The 17,826-nt window shown below is 65.3% G+C and overlaps 2 protein-coding genes across 3 annotated transcripts; one reads left to right on the top strand and one right to left on the bottom strand.

Moving 5' to 3' along the window:
• Positions 1-224: 224 nt before the first annotated feature.
• On the bottom strand, positions 225-4,916 carry LMNTD2 (lamin tail domain containing 2). Its single transcript, XM_087822321.1, has 13 exons — positions 4,556-4,916; positions 4,312-4,464; positions 3,826-3,913; positions 3,580-3,735; positions 3,188-3,259; positions 3,005-3,093; positions 2,365-2,663; positions 1,885-1,993; positions 1,582-1,768; positions 1,225-1,317; positions 956-1,152; positions 573-738; positions 225-356 (listed from the first exon to the last, which is right to left on the bottom strand). The coding sequence occupies exons 1-13, from the start codon at positions 4,738-4,740 to the stop codon at positions 225-227; spliced, it is 1,926 nt and encodes a 641-aa protein (XP_087678447.1). The 5' UTR covers positions 4,741-4,916.
• Positions 4,917-6,742: 1,826 nt separating this feature from the next.
• Positions 6,743-9,464, top strand: RASSF7 (Ras association domain family member 7). Of its 2 annotated transcripts, XM_087822495.1 has the most exons (6): positions 6,743-6,798; positions 7,393-7,525; positions 7,706-8,418; positions 8,535-8,630; positions 8,712-8,793; positions 8,876-9,464. In XM_087822495.1, exons 2-6 carry the CDS (start codon positions 7,402-7,404, stop codon positions 8,902-8,904), a joined length of 1,044 nt encoding a protein of 347 aa, XP_087678621.1. In that variant the 5' UTR covers positions 6,743-6,798; positions 7,393-7,401; the 3' UTR covers positions 8,905-9,464. The 2 variants fall into 2 exon arrangements, with proteins under 2 accessions (XP_087678621.1, XP_087678620.1); XM_087822494.1 differs by having other exon boundaries at positions 8,535-8,793.
• The last annotated feature ends 8,362 nt before the right edge of the window (positions 9,465-17,826 follow it).

Raw genomic sequence — 17,826 nt, 5'->3', positions numbered from 1 at the left:
CTCCCAACCCCGGCGGGTCTGTAGGGCTTGGGGGCCAGTTCCCTCCTCTTGTGGCGGGGACCGGGAAACCAGGAGAATCACTTTCGACTCCCAGGTGTACAGAAATGCAGTTTACTTCGTAGGTGACGTTGGTTCAATAAATTATGCAGCTGGCACCGCCTGCCTCCCCTGACCCTCTCCCCGCACCGCTGCCACCGCGGCGGCGGCGACGCCCTAACCGGGCCCTACACCCGCCGGCACGGGGCCGCGGTGACGGGCGGGAGGCCGGGCAGGTGGAAACTGCGTCTTCTCCGGGCCATGCTCTGCACCGACAGCGCCACCATCGGGCAGCCCCGGTCCACGCTCTTGCGGCACACCTGCGGGACCCGGGGCCTGAGCGGCGCTCGGAGCGGGCGGCCGGGGCGGGGCGGGGCGGGGCGGGACGGGACGGGCGGGAGCGCGCCACCCCCCGCACCCCGCGCGCGCGCGCTCACCCGGACCCGAGCCTCCTTCCTGGCCCCGCAGTCGTCCTTCCTGGCCCCGCAGTCCACGAGGCCCAGCCGGTCCTCTGCATGGGGCAATTAGGGGGGCGCGTCGGGCCGGCCTCGCCCCCCTGCCGGCCCAGCCCGCCCTCCGCGCCCCCACGCACGCTCACGCGGGACGGCGGGCAGCAGCTCCCGGGGATCGGTCTCCACGCGCTCGGGCGGCTCTGGCGCCTCGAGCTGGCGCGTGGTCAGGCGCGGCAACAGGGCCCGCGTCCTGGTGGGGCGAGGGGGTGGTGAGGGCCCGAGCCCGCCCGCGAGGAAGGGGTGGTCCCGGCGGGGACGAGCCGGGGCAAGAGGAGCTCTGAGGGGCGTCCTGCGTAACCCGGGGTCCGGCCGGGAAGTGGGGGACGGTCCTGTCGGGGGGCTGGGGGGCGCTTTGGGGGAGCGGGATCTGGGGAGGAGGCAGGGAACGAGGGACCCGCGGTCCCCACCCCGTCCTCCGGCTCCGGGCCCGGGCCTCCCGCACCCGACCGTGGCGCGGGGCTCGGCGCGGGCTGCGCTGCTCGCGAGCGTTGGCCCCAGGCTGGGCCTCGGACAGCGGGAAGCGGTCGATGGACAGGTTGGTGTTGTCGTCGAAGAGCCTCGAAACGGTGGTCACGCCGCGCGGGGCCTGGTGCTTGCTGCACACCTGCGGGGCGAGGGGCGCGCGGTCACCCCTCCCCGCGGGGCCTCCCCAGCCTCCCGTCGGGACCGCACTGACCTCGCCCTTGGGGCTCAGGAGCAGGGTCACGAAGCTCAGGCCCGAGGACGAGGGCTGCCGCTTCCCGCCGCCGCCGGGCCCTTTGCCCCACACCTGGGGAGGGCGGGGGCGAGTGAGGGGCGCGGGGCGGGTGAGGGGCGCGGGGCGGAGCGGGGCGCGCGGGGCGGGCGAAGGGCGCGGGGCGGGGCGCGCGGGGCGGGTGAGGGGCGCGGGGCGGGGCGCGCGGGGCAGGGCGCGCGGGGCGGGTGAGGGGCGCGGGGCGGGGCGCGCGGGGCGGGCGAGGGGCGCGGGGCGGGGCGCGCGGGGCGGGCGAGGGGCGCGGGGCGGGGCGCGAGGGGGGCGGGACGCGGGGCCTACCGTGATGTGGTGCCGCGGCGCCAGCAGCGTGTGCGGCGGGAAGCGGTACACGCACACCGGGAAGCCTCCGTCGAGCTGCTGCAGCGTGAAGCCGCCCAGGTCGGCCGTCTCCTCCACGGACTGGTTGAGGAGGCGCACGAACCTCTCGCGAAGGCCCACGGCCACGATCTTCAGGCAGGAGCCCGTCCTGCTGGGGCGGAGCGGCTGGTGGGGCCCCGCCCGCCAGGAGACCCGCGCCTGCCCCCCCCCCCCCCGCACCCCTTCCTCTGAGCCGCACTCGGCTGAGCTGCGTCACTCCCGCACCTCCACTGGCGCGCTGGCTGCCCGCGGTCCGAATCTGTACTGGACTCGTGCACCAGGAGGGACTTGCCCGGCTGGTCTGAGTGGGTTTCCCGGAGATCCGGAGAGAGTCCTGTTCGGGAGGGGGACCCCGTATGGAGCATCCTCTAGGGACATCTCCTGCGAGGCCAACTGGCCTGCAGCCCCTGGGTGTCCACATGGAAGACGAACAGTGCCAGGGACCAGATCTAGGGCAGGAGGGGTGGCTGGACCCTGGGGGCCGAGGGGAGCAGAAGGGTAGCTTGTAGTACTTGGAGGGGTTGAGCCAGAGTACAGAGGCCTCCAAGACCACCCCAATGCCCACAGATGAGGCCAGAGAAGTCCCAGGAGCCTCCCTCAGGGCTACAGTGAAGGCCAGGCAGTTGGGGGACCACCTTTAGGGCATTGGGCAGAGATCACAGCCCTGCAGGGCAGAAGGAGCCAGGGAGACCCGCCCCGTTCCACCTTCAGGCTCTGCCTTCGAGTCCCTGCTGAAGCTCCTGGCGCCCAACTCCATCTGCTGGAAGGAAATGTGGCCGGGCGCCTGGGGTGGGTGCCCTGTCACCTTCCGCAGGCCAAACCGCTCATCTGGCCAGCTGGAGTCCGAATCAACGCCCCCGGAGCTGCTGGTGCCCACGATGGGCAGGGTTGTCCACTCCACACTCTTGAAGTGATGTTTCACCTGCTGACTGCTCGGGTCTGAGACACATTTGTCAGGTGATGAGACCAGTGGGGATGGTGGGGGATGCCGGGGCCAGGAGTGCCTGCAGGCCACAGTCTGCTCACTGGCTGCTTGGCTACCCTGTTTCTGGACCCAGCCCTGCTCCCAGATAGCCTCCCCAAGGGGGGGCGTGGCACCCCAAGTTGTGGCCCAGGTCCCTAGGACCCAGCCTGGGAAAAGGGCCCATGGCAGGACAGAGATGGCCCAGGAACCCTTCCCCGCGCCCCTGCCCTGTTCTAGAGATCAGGTAACTGACTTTTGCAAGGTTTGAGTGACTTGTCCAGGGACAGTAAGGGTGGAACTTGGACTCAGGTCCTCATCTGCCAAGGCAAGCCCTCCCAGCAAAGGCCCCTGGGGGAGTCCCTCCCTTCCCAGAGAAGTCACCTGTACCCCGACTTCGGCTTGATGTTGGTGAAGAGGTTGGGGTACCGATGGGCGACGGTGTTCCAGTCTACATCCTCCAGCCGGAAACCCTGCCCAGGAAGCAACAGGCATGTGGCCCTCCCCTCCCACAGAGCCATGAGTGCACGGCTCACCTCCTGAGCAGAGGAGGGGGACCTTGCTCACCTCCTGAGCAGGGGGGGGCTCATCACTCTCAGAGGGGTCGCTGGGATCCATCAGGCTCTCTGCAGTCACCACCTGCAAGAGGGACAGGAGGCCAGTGGGCAGGGGCTGGGGAGAAGAGCACCTGTCCCCCCAAGACGTCTCTCCCCTTCGACCTCACCAGCACCTGAGGCATACACTTAGAGTGTCAGATGGGCCAGACCCCAAGGCTTGTGGTTTCTCCCTATTTCAGGCCAACGTCAGAAGACAGCCTGAGCTGGACAGGCTTCCCAAGCAGGCCAGAGCCCCCCAGCAGAAGCACAAATCTGGATTGGGCATGCTGGCTGTCGGGTAAGTCCAAGGGGTGCTGGGGAGGGGATGAGAGGCAGGAGGGTGGCCCAGGGGCACAGGCTTACCTCCACACTGCCAGTGGATGACTTCAGCGTGCGGCCCAACCAGGAGGAGCTGGCCAACTGCAGGAGGCAGGACCTTTGGAAGGCCTCTAGCTGGGCCTCTACCTTCTTCAGCAAGGTTGTGGTCTCCACCAGCTGCTCCTCCAGGTGCACCTTCTCCTGCTCCAGGAGAGCCCGCAGGTGGGGTGGGGCCTTCTCTGACCTTGCCCGCCCCAAACCAACCTCTGCCCAACTCCCAGGTCCTCTCACCTGGTGGGCCTGTTCCTTTTGCTGTTTCAACTCCTGAGTTAGCTTCTGGACCTGGATCTGCAGGAGCTTTCCCTGATTGCGAGAGCTCCTGGGAGAAGGGGTGATCTCAGTGGCCCCCACTTCTGGGTCAGTAGCCAAGGAGGGGAGCAGGAGGGGTCCAAGGGTACAGAGTGCTGCTGGGCCAGGACAGTCAAGTCTGAGAGGCCTGGGTCTGGGCTGGGGTCCTGGTTGAGTTTGGCACCCACGGACATGTTCAAGCTTAGGGTCTAGGCAGGTCTACAGTATATCAACTCTCAGGCTTAGGGTGGGGAATTAGGGTCAGGTAAGGACTAGGGCTAGAGGCAAAGGTCAGGGTAAGGGTCAGGGCTGGGATCAGGTTGGATTCTTGGTCAGGCTCAGTGGTTGGGGTTGGGGTCAGACAGAAACCAGCAATTAGAGCCAGGCCAGGGCTAGGGTGGGCTGAGTGACTAGCTTTTTGCTGCTGACCTCTCGAATGGAAGCCCAGCCACCTCCTGCAGGACGTGGCAGTGCCGGGCATTCTGGTGCTTCTGGATGGCATACCGCAGAGCCTGGATCTCCAGTTCCCGCTGCCTCCACAGCAGCCGCAATGTGTGGGGATCCAGGGACTCGGGGGCCAGTCTGCAAAGCCAGCACCCCAGCTGTTTGATCAGGCTCTGCCCTCTGGCTGGCCTGGCTTGAGTGACTGACCACCTCTCCCTCCCCTCCTTACTGCAGGGTGACAGAGGCCACTTGCGTGGAGCTGGGCTTGGTGTCCTTTGGGCATGTGGGAGCCACCAGGTCTGCACGTGTGCCCTCTGGGGGCCTCGGGGGGCCACTGACCGCCTCTCTGTCCACCAGAGATGGGAGAGCCTCTTCCTTAGCTTTTCCAGCCTCATGGCAAGACTTGGGTGCCATTTTCGATGTTCTTGGAGGAGCTGAGAAGGGTGGTGGGGCTGTCTGCCCTGTATCCCATGTGTGGGCACTCCTGCGGGGCTCTCCTTACATGCCCGTGTGCATGTGTGTATGTCTGACAGCCCCAGACAGCACCAGTGGGGCAGCTCTCCAAGGAGGCCAGTGTGTGTGTGTGTGTCTGTCTGTCTGTCTAGCTGTCTCTACTCCATGGGACACCAGACTGTGGGTCATGTGGGTGTCCACACCTGTGTGTTTCTGAGTAGAGAAGAGCAGCAGGTCACACCTCTAGACAACATGTCACCTGGGTTTCCAGACATTCTCTGTGGTCTCCTCACTATCACCCTTGCCCTCCAGGATCTGAGGTACCCACCCCCAGCCTACAGCAAGGGTCCCCAGAGGTGCTGGTCCTTTACCCACAATACCCATGTCCTCCCAGACCCAGGGCCCTACCTCCAACACTCACCTGAGGCCTGAAATCCAAGCAGGCCTGGGGAGAGAAAGGCCCTATAGCATTGCCATAGATACCAGCACCCAGAAAGGGAGGGGCTGTTTGTTACCAGGAGCCTCCAGGGAGACCCCAGACCATGGCCCTGAGTGAGCCCCAGGCCCCCCTCTCCCCCCTCCCCCCAGGGTTGGTCCAGCCTGAAGGAGCAGCTGTGAGAGGCTGAGCTGCTGTCCAACTAACCTCTGAAGGCTCAGGGTGCCACAGAGTGACCAGCAGAGCCTACCATGGTCATTGCTCAGCACAACAGCCCCGGCCACCCCCAGGGGAGGCACCACAGTCCCTCCTCAGCCTGCCCGTGGAGACTGATGGGTGGGTGTTGGACTGCTGTCCTGTGAGTGTCCACAAGCCGGCGGGTCCACATTCTTGAGAATTCGGACCTCACTGGGCAGAACTGACAGGAGGGGGAGAGGAAGGGTGGGCAGCCCTGGGCGGGGCGGGCTGGCTGAGCTCCACCCCGCCTGAGTGCCGTCCACAGTCCCTGCCCTCAGTGTCCAGTGCCCACCCGCCTAACCCCCGAGCCAGAAACCTCCCTTTTCCCTGCCCATCTCCACCCCGGGCCACTGCAGGGGCCCCTGGGGACATCCCCGTAACCATGATACCCAGGACAACTGTCCCCTCTGCCCTGGACACAGCGAGGCCCAGGCCTGACCCACAGGCAAGTGCCCTCCGCCTGGGCCCTCGGGCGGGGGGGGGGGGGCTCAGCCCAGGGCCCAGTCCGACTGGGGCAGGGCGGCTCTGAACGCCCCGGGCAGGGGCCCCGAGGCCCAGGGGCCGTGGCTGGGGCCGGCTTGGGTTCGACGGCGGGACAGCAAGACTGGCCGCGCCGAGGACGGGTCCGCAGCTGTGAAGGACACTGGCCCCCTGCGGACGGGGAGGGGGGGGCCGAATGCGCCGCAGGCAAAGGGCCAGGGCCTTTGTCCCAGCAACTCGGGGTGGGCCCCGGTCCCCCAGGGCTGTTGGCCGGGTCAGGCCGCAGGGGCGGAGGGCGGCGGCCCCCCAGCTCCCCCGGCCCCGTGTGTCCCGACGACCGTCGAGTGGGCCCCGAGGGCGAACAGGGCGGGGTTCTTCTGGGCGCTGGCGGGTTGCGGGGTCCTAGGCCGGTCCCCCTCCCTAGATGGGGGAGGCGTCCGACCGGGCGGCTCCTGCGGACGTGGGCCCGGGAATGGGGCCAGACACCTGTCCGCGCCGCCGGGGGCCGCGGGCTCGGACGCCTTTCCGCGTAGTTCGCGGGCTTCGGGCGTGAGTGGACGGCCCCGGGCTCCACCCGCCCCTCCGAGCCGCCAAGCCCCGCCCACACCTGGGCGCAGCCGGGGGCGGGGCGGGCGGGGAGCCAATGGGGAGAGGCGGAGCGCAGAGAAGGTGGCCAATGGGCGTGTACACTAGGTGGGCGGGCGCGCCGGACAGCCAATCGGAGCGCGCGGGGCGGGGTTGGCGCTCGGGCTGCGGGCCAATGGGGGGCGGACGGGACGCTCCCGCGGCGCTGGAGGCTGCAGGTTGCCGCGGCGCCGGGCGCGGAAAGGAGTCGGTCGGAGGCTCGGAGGCCGGCGGGCGCCCAGGTGAGCAGCGCGGAGCCCGGGAGCGCCCGGAGTGCGGGCGGCGGCTCCGAGGGAGGCCCAGGGGCCGGGCGGCGCGCGGGGGCCACACCTGCGCCCTCCCGCGGCGGGGCGGCGGCCTGCGGGGCGAGCGCCGGGCTCGGCGGCAGTGGGAGGGGGCTGCCCGCGCCGCGCCGGGGGCGGGCGTCCGAGTCGCGGGGAAGGGTGCGTTCCCGTGGCAGCGGGCGCCGAGCCGGCGTGCGGACGCCCTTGGGTGACCGGGGACGGCGCCCCGCGGGGGGGCAGTGCCCTGGGCGCCAGGTGACTGGGGGGGCAGGAAGTCCCGCGTCTGGTTAATGATTCTCCTTGTTCCGGGAGCGGGGCGGGGCGAGGGGAGGCTGGGAAGTGGGGAAACCTCCAGCTCTCCGGGACGGCAGACTGGTTCCCCGTTTGGGGGGCTGGTCTTGACTCCCCCCACCCCAGGAATGTGTGGCCCGCGGGTAGGGCTGGGCACAGGAGAGCGAGGCGGCTGCCCTGAACCAGTTCTGGGGTGAGGGGCAGGCGGGAGGAGCGAGAAACGAGGGCCGGGCTGGGCTTGACACTGGCCTTCACCTGCAGGACAGGGACATGTTCTCTGGGCCTGTGGCCATGGAGCTGAAGGTGTGGGTGGATGGCATCCAGCGAGTGGTCTGTGGGGTCTCGGAGCAGACCACCTGTCAGGAAGTGGTCGTGGCACTAGCCCAAGCTATAGGTGAGTCCCCTGCGGCACAACAGGCCCCACGGGCGGACCTGGGGTGGGGCCTGGCCCTCTGGCCCCATCTTCCCCCAAGGAGGGTGGGCTGGTTGCTGATCCCCCATTCCATCCCCTAGCTTCTCAATCTAGAGGACAAGGGGTGGGGGGACATAGGCTGACCCCTCTCCCCCACCCCAGGCCAGACGGGCCGTTTTGTGCTCGTACAGCGTCTCAGGGAGAAGGAACGGCAGCTGCTGCCCCAGGAGTGTCCAGTGGGTGCCCAGGCTACCTGTGGACAGTTTGCCAGTGATGTCCAGTTTGTCCTGCGGCGGACAGGGCCCAGCCTCACTGGGAGGCCTTCCTCTGACAGCTGCCCACCCCCTGAGCGCTGCCCAGTCCGCGCTAGCCTTCCCCCAAAGCCGAGACCAGCACTGGGCCGTGATCCCCACAAAGCACTGACCTTCAGCCTGGGGAGCCCCAGGCTGGTCTCCAGCCCAGTGCTGCCTGAGCCTGTGGCCTCTGTAGCACCAATGCCAGGCTGCTGCGAAGACCTGCAGGACCTGGAGTGGAGGGTGCAGAGGAACGCAGCAGAGCTGGGCCAGGAGGCCTTCTGGGAGCAGGAGCTACGGCGGGAGCAGGCACGGGAGCGTGAGGCGCAGGCCCGGCTGCAGGCACTGAGCGCTGCCACCGCTGAGCATGCTGCCCGCCTGCAGGCCCTGGATGCCCAGGCTCGTGCCCTGGAGGACAAGCTACATCTGGCCGCAGAGGCCCCTGGGCCCCCTTCACCTACAGCATCTGCCACAGAACGCCTGCGCCAGGACCTGGCCGCCCAGGAGCGGTACAGTGCAGAGGTGCAAGGCAGCTTGGCCCTGGTGAGCAGGGCTCTAGAGGCTGCAGAGCACGCCCTGCAGGTGAGCTCCCGGGACTGGCACCCCTGACATGGCTGGATTTGGGGGTTGGTCTGGGGGTTAGACTAGGGAGAGCACCAGGTCTAGGCTGTGCCCACTGAGGGTCCTGTGTGCCCCAGGCCCAGGCCCAGGAGCTTGAGGAACTGAACCGGGAGCTGCGTCAGTGTAACCTGCAGCAGTTCATCCAGCAGACGGGGGCCGCCCCCGGCACACAGGTCAGCCAGAATGGTTCCAGGGAGAGGCCGGGTCGGGGAGGGACCCACACCCAGTCCCAAGCTGACCTGCTTTCCCCACAGGATCTCATGTCTCCAGCCAGAGGAAAGCCCCTCCCAGGAGCCCCCCGGAGCCCTGCCCTAGTGTCCAGTCTGAGCCCAGAGGGTATGTCTGTCTCCCCCACTCTGGGTGGGATGAGGTCCTCCTGTGGCCCCTCAGCCCCCCTCAGCCTGTGTCCTCTCCATAGTTGGCCCCATGAGGCAGAACTGGAGGTAGCAGCACCTGCCTTGGAATGAATGTCCACTGCCAGCCCAGTCCGGGCTCTGACAACACAGCGAGGGCAGCCAGGGTCAGCCCATCCTGGGTGACAGAGGAAGAATCGGCGGTCATAGAGGAATCATGCCCCCATGCCATTGGAAGCCCTCAGGCCCTGTGCCCAGGACACAACACCTCGGAACTCTGGGGTCTCTGCTGCGGAGGCAGGGGGAAGCTGAGGACTCTCACCCTGGTGCTTGCCATGTCTGCCAAGCCCCTGGAGAAGCTTGGGTTATGGCCAGCTCAGAACTTGCTGGCCCCAAAGCCCACAGCTCTTTGTTGGTGACAGGAGATGAGTGGGTGCTGTTTTCAGTCTGTGGGTGTGTGCTTGTGTGTGGGAGGTATCCTTCAGCACCTTTATATTTGTGTGTGAGCGTGGAGTGTGTGTGTGAGTGCTGCTCCCTTACCTCGACACTAAAACCTCAGTAAACTGCCTGCAGTGGCTTGAGTGTGTCCTGAGGCGGCACTAGACAGGGTGTATGGGTTCTAACACTTGAGACTCCACCCAGGGTCACTGGGGAGTATCCCGAGCTGCTGGGGGCTGTCCGCAGCCAGGGCTCCTGAGAAGGGGGTCCCCCAAGGTCAGTGGACACTTGGGTCCAAGGCTGGGGCTTCCACGCGGCCGTGCCTACCCACCCTAAGGGACCCTCTGCAGCCTGAGCCTGGTGTTGGGGAGTTGGACGGTCTAGAGCCCTGCCACAGGTATTATCTGACCCTCTCCTACCTGGCTTCTCTCCTCCGGCCTCTCCTCCTACCAACAGCAGGAACTGCCGCCCACTCTGGGGTGGCTCCTGGATATGAGGACTCGAGGACATGTCAGACCTGCCTGTCAGGTTGACTGAGTCTGAGAGCTTGTTGGGGTGGGTCCCAGGACTCCTGGGTTGGCCAGGCCCAGGGAGCTTTGCCCAAAGGGACTGTTTAGGCCCTGTGAGGGTGTGCCTGTCTGCCTTCCAACACCCCCCTTGGCTCCCCAGGTGGGCGTGAAGCCTCTGCTATGTGCCTGTAGCCTTGAAGTCAGGGCAGGTATCCAACACACAGCCCTCTCCTGGGCTGGGCCACAGGCTCCCAGTTCCAAGGGCTGTGGTGAAGATTGGAGACCTTTGTGATGTTCAAAACTTCGGGGGCTGTAAGCCTTGGGTGCAGCCATGGGTGGTACTGGAGAACAGGATAGGAACACCCTAGATTATGGGGGTCTTTGTGTTGAGTTTTGGGATGGGCAACTTTGGGATGGAGTCAGCCTTCTCCTGGAGGAGAGGGTGGCCCCAAGTCAGGCTGGTGCTCCCCACCTCCTTCAGAGCAGACCATAGGGGCTGTGAAGTCCTAAGCGTCAGGAGCAAGGAAGCCAAGAGCCCAGCTTGGGAGTAGCCAGGACTGGGGACTTCCTGCTGAGACAGCACAGATGAGGAGTGGCTGGACAGGCCAAGGGGCAGGATGATTCTGACCGTGATGTCCGAGGGGCTCAGCCCCGGCTTCCTCTCTGCAAAACTCCCAGCCTGACCACAATCCTGTCTATACTGCCGCGTGAGCCTGCTGCCCGACTCAGCACAGCCTGTTCCTGGGGCCTGGGCTGGCCTGACCTGTGGCCCCAATCAGGTCCAAGCACAGTCACCTGGGGTGTAGCCTGGACTGGAAAGGCTGACAGGCCATGTCCTGGGTGGAAGCACTGTGTGCTCTGGGCAGGGCATTCACCATCAGATTTGAGGGGCCTGCTCCCTTCACCCGCAGTCCCCACCCACACTCAGGAAGGTTGGATGTATCTGGGCACCAGCCCTGACCCGCTGCATGGGACCATCTCCCAAGCTGAGTGAGCGCACAGGCCAGCAGGGCAAAGCCAGGTGCCATTCAGGGACCATGCTACACACGCACGCACGCACACGCACACACACACACACACACCCCACCCCACCCCCCAGCAGAACTAGCCCACGCCCTCCCCAGTGTCATGAGTTCCTCACCAAGTTTCCCAGCCCCAAAGGGAAGCAGGCACAGAGCTGGCTGATCTCACACACACCCGGCCTCCTGTTCTCCTGCGCCTGTTTCCAAGGGACACCTGCTCCTGAGGCCACCGCGAGGGGCTTGTCCCTGGTCTGCTACTGGCTCTGGGCAAGCTAAGGAGCCCACTTCAGAGGGGTTCCTCTCCTCCAGCGGCCGAGGTGGAGAAGAGGGCTGGGGTGGGGCTGTTCCAGATGCACAAAATCCCACCCACCAAAAAGTTACCAGAAGTGCTTCAGATCACTACGCAAACCTCAGTGGTTGGAAAGTTTACTTTTGAGTTTTAAATTGTACATTGAAGACAATGATGTGAGCTGTGCTGAGGTGAGGAAGAGCCCAGCTCTCCTCCAAACACCCAGTTCAGGGCAGGACTCTGCCTGGTGTGAGGATGGGGCGGCCATCACCATTGGTCACTGCTGCCCTTCAGGGTCAGGCTGTGTTCGGGGACAGCACTGGAACTTCTACGAACCTCAGAGTTCCTTTTCACCCCCAGCACAGAAGTGCCCTCCTGGGTTCATTGAGGGTCACCCAGAGTAAGTCACTGCCCAGTGGCTGTAAATCAGCTCCACTGGTTCTCAACCCCAAGGCCACCACAGCCTCCCTGTCACCTGCAGAATCTGACCCTACCAAGCCTGCTGGGTGTGACACCACAGTGACCGTCAGGACAGGGACCTTCCAAAAGGAAGTCAGTCCAAGCAAGTCCCTCAGGCCTCTCCTACAACAGCAGGCCCAGCTCCAGCCATCAACCCCCACTGCCAGAGGGGACAGGGCCTGCTGCAGGTATCCTGGCACCTGCAGACCTGGAGGCTGCTCTGGGCACACTCCACGCTCAGCAGGTTTTCTCAGTGGACTTGAAAGCACCCCGCAGAGAAGGCAAGCCCAGCGGTCAGGCCAGGGACTGTGCCAGGTGCCCCCACCTCTTGAAGGGGCTTGTTGCCGGGCGCTGCAAAGGGGGCCTTGCAGCCCTCACTCCCTTAGCGCCCTTGCCCAAGTGGCAGGAATGCACGGGACAGCCAAGTCTGTCAGTCTTCCTTATGCAAGTTCCCAGAGGTGGCCCTCAGGAGGTTGGTCTGGAGGCTCCAGTCCGCGCCTGCCCAGGGCTGCCCTCAGCCTGGTGGCATCCAGAAGGCCGTCCCAGGAACGCTGCACAACCTGGCAACCTGACACACAAGGAAAAGGGAGTTTCCTCCAAGAGGGCATCTGGCCCAGCCTGAGCCCTCTCATGAGGAGGGCAGCGACGCCTCGCAATGTCCCTTCTTTCTCTCCCACCCCCGGGGTGTCTGCTGGGTGCACACAGGCAGACCCTTCCACGGGGGTGCCCTGCCCGCCCGCCTTGCACGCGCCCTCTGACCGGGTGTGGCCTCTCCCTGCCCGGTGTGGCCTCCCCCTGCCCGACAGAACAGGGTCACAGAGGGGCCGGGGCGGTCGCGCTGCCCAGGAACAGATCAGCCGCTGTCACACGCACAGTGGGTCCGGAGCAGCGCAGTGTGCGGTGGGCAGTGGCTGCCCTGCGCCTGGAGGGACGCCGGGCAGGCGGAGGGGTCGTCCCGCACCCCGACCCTCCTTCCCCCCAACCTGGGCGTCCGAGCCCTGCAGCCCGCGAGGGCGGGCGGCCTGCGGGGGGCGCCCCCGCCCGCCAGCCTGCGGCCCCCGGCGCGTCACCTGCGACCCGGGTGCGGGGCCGTCGCCTGCTCTCCGCCCAACTTCTGCAGCGGCCGCGGCCCCTGGCGCCCCGCGGCCCCGCGCCCTCGCCCCTCGCCCGGCCCGTATGCAAATGCAAGGGCCTCGCAGCCAATCGCCAGGCGGGCCGGGCCCGCCCTGCAGCGCCGCAGCCAGTGGGAGCGCGGGGGGTGCGGGCGCCACGCCCACCGCCGCGCGGCCCCTCGCGGGCGCGGCCGGCGCGTTCCTCTCCGCACGTCGGCCTCGGGGCGGGGCCGCACCTGCCGGGCGGGGCCTGGGGCGCCTCGCGGCGGCTCCCCCGCGGCCCGGCCGGTTGGTACGGCCCGAGGCGCTGTCCCCCGCCCGCCGCGCGGGGCCGGCGCCTCCTAGGGAACCCGCGGGACACCGCGCACGTAGCCGGGGCCGGGGCCTCGGCTGCGGGGCGCGCACGGCCCGCGCCCACCCCGGGGCGGTCCGGCTGGCGGAGCTGAGCGGACGTGGGCTACAGCTCCGCCCGTGTGCCCCGCAGCCCCCGGGGGCCGCCCCGGGCGCCCTGGATCCCTTCCGTGGGATCTGTCACATGGAAGGGTCCGGGGCCGAGGCCGAGGCCGGGGCGCGGGGCGCAGGGCCCCGGGCGACTCGCCTCCCGCGCCGCAGCCCTGCCTGGGCATCGAAGCGCGTAAATCAAGGGAGCGACTGTTTCAGACCCGGAGTCACTGACTCCTGGGCGGAGCCCCCAAAGCGGCAGCCAAGGGACATCTGGCCCCGGCCCCTTCTCTTCACACTCCCTTCCCGCCTCCATGGCCCAGAATCGAGTCACCCAGACCCCTAATTGGGCAGAGAGGTGCCTGCTCCCCTTTTGTTCCTGGCACAGGGGTCCTTATACGCCTTTTGTGCCCCTCCAAGGTCAGCAAGGGCTCCCCCTTTCCCCCCACCTCCCTCAAATCAACCGCTCTCTGGCACCTACTTGCCTCAGAGCCCGGACCTCCGGGAGACCCCACTCTCCTGCCTCCGGGAAGCTCCAAAAGGCCCCTGGGCTTCCCACTGGCACCATGGTCTTTGGCCTAGGTGAGAGCCCCAGCCACCCTGGCCCCCAGCTCCCCTCCTCCAGCTCTCCTGCCCTCCAACTCACCACCCCACTACTGGTCCTCCTGCCCCCAGTGACTTACCTGCATCCTGCATACGCCTGGCTCAGCCCGCTGGCCCCCGAAAACCTAGCATGGGCCACTCCTGCCCTCTTCCCACCACCACGGCCGCTTCATTTCATTTTTTAAAAAATATATCTTTATTGATTTCAGAGAGAGGAAGGGAGAAGGAGAGAGAAACATCCATGATGAGAGTCATTGATGGGCTGCCTCCTGCACGCCCCCGACTGGGGATCGAGCCCACAACCCAGGCCAGTGCCCTGACTGGGAATCCAGCAGCAATCCCCTGGATCCCAGGTCGATGCTCCGCTGCTGAGCCACACCGGCCAGGCTCCAGTCACTTCATTTCTTCCTTCAAGACTTTTGCCTGGGTGGCTCAGTGCTGGGGCTCCAGGGAGGCGTCTGCCCCTTCCTGGGACCTCAGGAGTGTGAAGCCTGGTGCAGGCAGTTGTGGGGTGTGGCCACCTGTGGATGGGGAAGGAGCAGGAGCAATGGGTGGCTCAGCTCTAAGGGGTCAGAAGTTGAGGGGTCATCAAGGCCTGGAGCATGTGGGTCCCTGAGGAGACCCACACCTTCACCACTGGCCATAGTTGAGGTGGCAGGCAGGGCAGAGGTTTGGAGGGACTCAGGGACACGGAGAGGCCAGAAGTCAAAGTGGCTCCCAGTTTCTGTCTTGCCCTGTTGGTATAACCCTCAACTGTGCCCCCAGTTCTGGCAGTTCCAAATGCACCCCTTACTACTCTCTAGTAGACTCAATGGTGGCCCCTCAAAAAGATATGTTTGGCCCAGCCGGACATGGCTGAGTGGTTGAGCAGCAACCTAGGATTCAGGAGATTGTAGTTCGATTCCGGGTCAGGGCACATGCCTGGGTTGTGGGCTCGATCCCCAGTAAGGGGTGTGCAGGAGGCAGCCGATCAAGACTCTCTCATTACTGATGTTTTTCTCTCTCTCTCCCTCTCCCTGAAATCAATAACAAAAAATATATTTTTAAAAAGATATGTTTGTATCCTAATGCCCACACACTGTGAATGTGACCTAACTTGGAAAAAGGGTCTTTGCAGATGTAATTAATTAAGGGTCTTGAGATGAGATAATCCTGGATTACCTAGGTAGGCCCTAAATCCAATGTACTTATAAGAGACAGATGAGAGCCCAGCCCATGTTGCTCAGTGGTTTGAGCATCGACCTAGGATCCAGGAGATTGTGGTTTGATTCCCCAGTCAGGGCACATGCCCGGGTTGCGGGCTCGATCCCCAGTGGAGGCGTGCAGGAGGCGGCCGATTGATGACTCTCTCTCATCATTGATGTTTCTGTCTCTCTCCCTCTCCTGTCCTCTCTCTGAAATCAATAAAACTTTTTATTTTTTTAAATTTACCTTTATTGATTTCAGAGAGAGGCAGGGAGAGAGAGAAACATCAATGATGAGAGAGTAATTGATTGGCTGCATCCTGCACGCCCCCACTGGGGACCAAGCCTGCAAATCTGACCACAATCTCTTGGATCATAGGTTGATGCTCAACTGCTGAGCCACACCTGGCCAGGCCATTTATTTTATTTTATTTTTTAAAGAGACAGACGAGAGATACAGATACACAGGGAGAGGGCCGTGTGAAGACAGAGGCAGAGATTGGGGTGATTCTGCCACAAACCAAGGAAGCCTGTGGCACCAAAACCCAGAAAAGACAAAACAGGATTCTCCTTACAGATTTTAGAGTGAGTGTGGCCCTGCCAACCTTGATTTTGGACTTTTGGCTGTAAGAGAATAAATTTCTTTTAAGCCACTCAGTCTGTGGTCATCGGTACGGCGGCCCCAATACATTAATACACGGCCTTCCTGAGCCAGGGAATAGTCCTGCCTGTGCCCTCCTCCAGCTCTGGCCCTGTGGGTGTGTGCGGGCCTGACCACGGGAAAGGGCCGGTCTGGGCTGGAGAGGAGGGGGGCGCTCCCAGCCCAGCTCTACCCTCCTGTACACAAGATGCCTGTGCCTGCCTGTGCCTGTGAGGAGCAGGAGCAGGAGCAGGGGGTGCCAGCACACACTGGGGACACAGCAAGGACTTCAGGGAGCAGGTCTGTGAGGGGCAAGTGGGCAGGGTGCACGTGAATGTCCTTGCTTGGCACTAGCACGTGAGAGGTGGCAGGTGGGTGGCTGGTCAGGGTGCACCAGAGGTGACAGTTATGGGGTTTTAAATGGAAGGTGTCCAAATGTGTGTGGGGGTAAAGGGTTTTTCCCCCCCAGTATGTGGGGGAGCATCAGTAGGTGGGAGGTACAGATATATACCTATGTTCTCAAGGGATACCACCTGTGCTCACTTTGGGCCCAAACCAGTGGCTCTGGGGCCGTTTCCTGGGAACACGTCTCACCCCAGAGCACAGGTTGGCCTGGCTGGGTAGGTTGTGCACTGCTCCCGGATGCCTGCTAAGGCAGTGTTCTTTGTATCACATCGCGGGTGTGTGTATTTATTATGACGATTCCCCAGCAGCCCCCCGGGGAGCAGCTGCAGATGAAGTGGGAGGGGCTGGCCCCCCTCCCAGGAGACTCCAAGTTGACCATAAGCTGCTTGTCCAATTTCTTCCCAGCAGCTCCAGCAGGATGCCCCAGCCCCCCATTTGGAACGTTCTCCTGGGCATTGTCCTTACACCTCATGGTCTCCGGCAGGTGTGTGTGCAGGGGGGCCAGCACATGCCAGGCTCCAAGCTGAGGGGGGAGGTGCTGGTGCAAGGCATTTACCACACTGGACCCCACCCGAAGTGCTGTTTGTGTCCTTACGCACTCAGCCCTCGACATCCCTATTTTATGGCCAAGGACACTGAGTCAGAGAGGCTGAGAGGCTCTCCTGAGGTCACATGATTGATACGCTTGAGCCCAAGTACCTGGGTTCAGGTACCAGGCCTGGGTGACACCCAAGAGGCACTGTGCTGTGCCAGCCACCCTCTCCAGCCCCACCCCCCCAGTACTGCTGTCCTGAGGGTCACCAGTGGCCGCCACCTGGCTCCACCCAGGCCCCCTCCTGGATGTGCTGCTTTGGCTGGTTTCCAGAAGCCCCAACCCTTGGTGCTCCTCTTGGTGTCCTTTGGAGACTCGGGACCTCTCAGCCTTGGAGGCCTGCCTGCCTCCCCAACACGATTCCCACATATTTTTTAAAAATATGGTTTTATCAATTTCGGAGAGAGGAAGGGAGAGAGAGAGAAACACCCACGATGAGAGTCATGGATGGGCTGCCACCTGCAGGCCCCCTGCTGGGGGCCGAGCCCAAGCGCAGGCCTGCGCCCCGACCGAGTTGAACGGCCACCTCCCGGCCCCTGGGTCTAGCTCGGCCACTGAGCACGCCTGCAGGGCGACCCCCACATTTTACCTCCCGCGCAGCGTTGGCCGAGCTCCGCGGTCAGCTGCCCGCCCAGTCTCTCCCGGGAAGCCCCGGCGTGGGCCTCGGGTTCCCCAGGGCCTCCCCCGAGCGAGGCTGCCCCCTGCGCCTGGCCGCGACGGTCCCTGAACGGGGCCACGGGCGTGGCGTCCCAACCGGACCCCCGGGGCCGCCCTGGCCGCTCCCGTCTGCTCCTGGGGGCCCCACAAGCCAGGGCTCGCCACCCTGCTCGGAACCCCCAGCGCCCCTGGCCCTGCACGGCACCCACGGGCACCCCCCGCACGCGCCGCGCAGGCTCCCGCCCGTCGCCCGGCTCGTCCCGCCCGCGCTCTCAGCCAGCCCTCCCCCTGGGCCAAGTCCCCCTTCGTCCCGCCCCAACCGAGCCCCGGGCCGCCCCTGCTTTCCTCCATCGCGGCGCGAACTGGCCGGCCACACACTGCGCGGGGCGCGGGGCCCACGGAGCCCTGGGCGCACTGGGGCGGGACCGCGGCGGGCTGCCGTCCTCGCGGCGCCGCGCTCCTGCGGGAGCCGCGCACAGGGCCCCGTGGCGCTCGGCGCACGACCGACAGGACCCCGCAAAGCCGCAGGTCCCCAGCGCGCCCTCCCGCCCGCCTCGCCGTGGGGGCGGGGCCAGGCTGGGGGCGGGGCCCGTGGGCGGGGCCCAGGTGAGCCGGAAGCTGCTCCCATTGGTCCTGGCGGCGGGCGGCCGTCGGGCTGCACCAAT

The sequence above is a fragment of the Miniopterus natalensis genome, chromosome 11 (assembly GCF_054644295.1).
Source record: "Miniopterus natalensis isolate mMinNat1 chromosome 11, mMinNat1.hap1, whole genome shotgun sequence".
NCBI lineage: Eukaryota > Metazoa > Chordata > Mammalia > Chiroptera > Miniopteridae > Miniopterus > Miniopterus natalensis.
This window is presented reverse-complemented; position numbering and strand designations above follow the sequence as displayed.

Bases quoted from the DNA above. Each gene is read 5' to 3' on its own strand.
- RASSF7 (XM_087822494.1), top strand. From the start codon at position 7,402: ATGTTCTCTGGGCCTGTGGCCATGGAGCTGAAGGTGTGGGTGGATGGC. The intron at 7,526-7,705 runs GTGAGTCCCCTG...CCCCCACCCCAG, and splicing joins GGCACTAGCCCAAGCTATAG to GCCAGACGGGCCGTTTTGTG. The intron at 8,419-8,534 runs GTGAGCTCCCGG...TGTGTGCCCCAG, and splicing joins CTGCAGAGCACGCCCTGCAG to GCCCAGGCCCAGGAGCTTGA.
- LMNTD2 (XM_087822321.1), bottom strand. From the start codon at position 4,740: ATGGCACCCAAGTCTTGCCATGAGGCTGGAAAAGCTAAGGAAGAGGCT. The intron at 1,994-2,364 runs GTGGAACGGGGC...CCTCCCGAACAG, and splicing joins CTCGAAGGCAGAGCCTGAAG to GACTCTCTCCGGATCTCCGG. The intron at 1,318-1,581 runs GTAGGCCCCGCG...CGCCCTCCCCAG, and splicing joins CGCCGCGGCACCACATCACG to GTGTGGGGCAAAGGGCCCGG.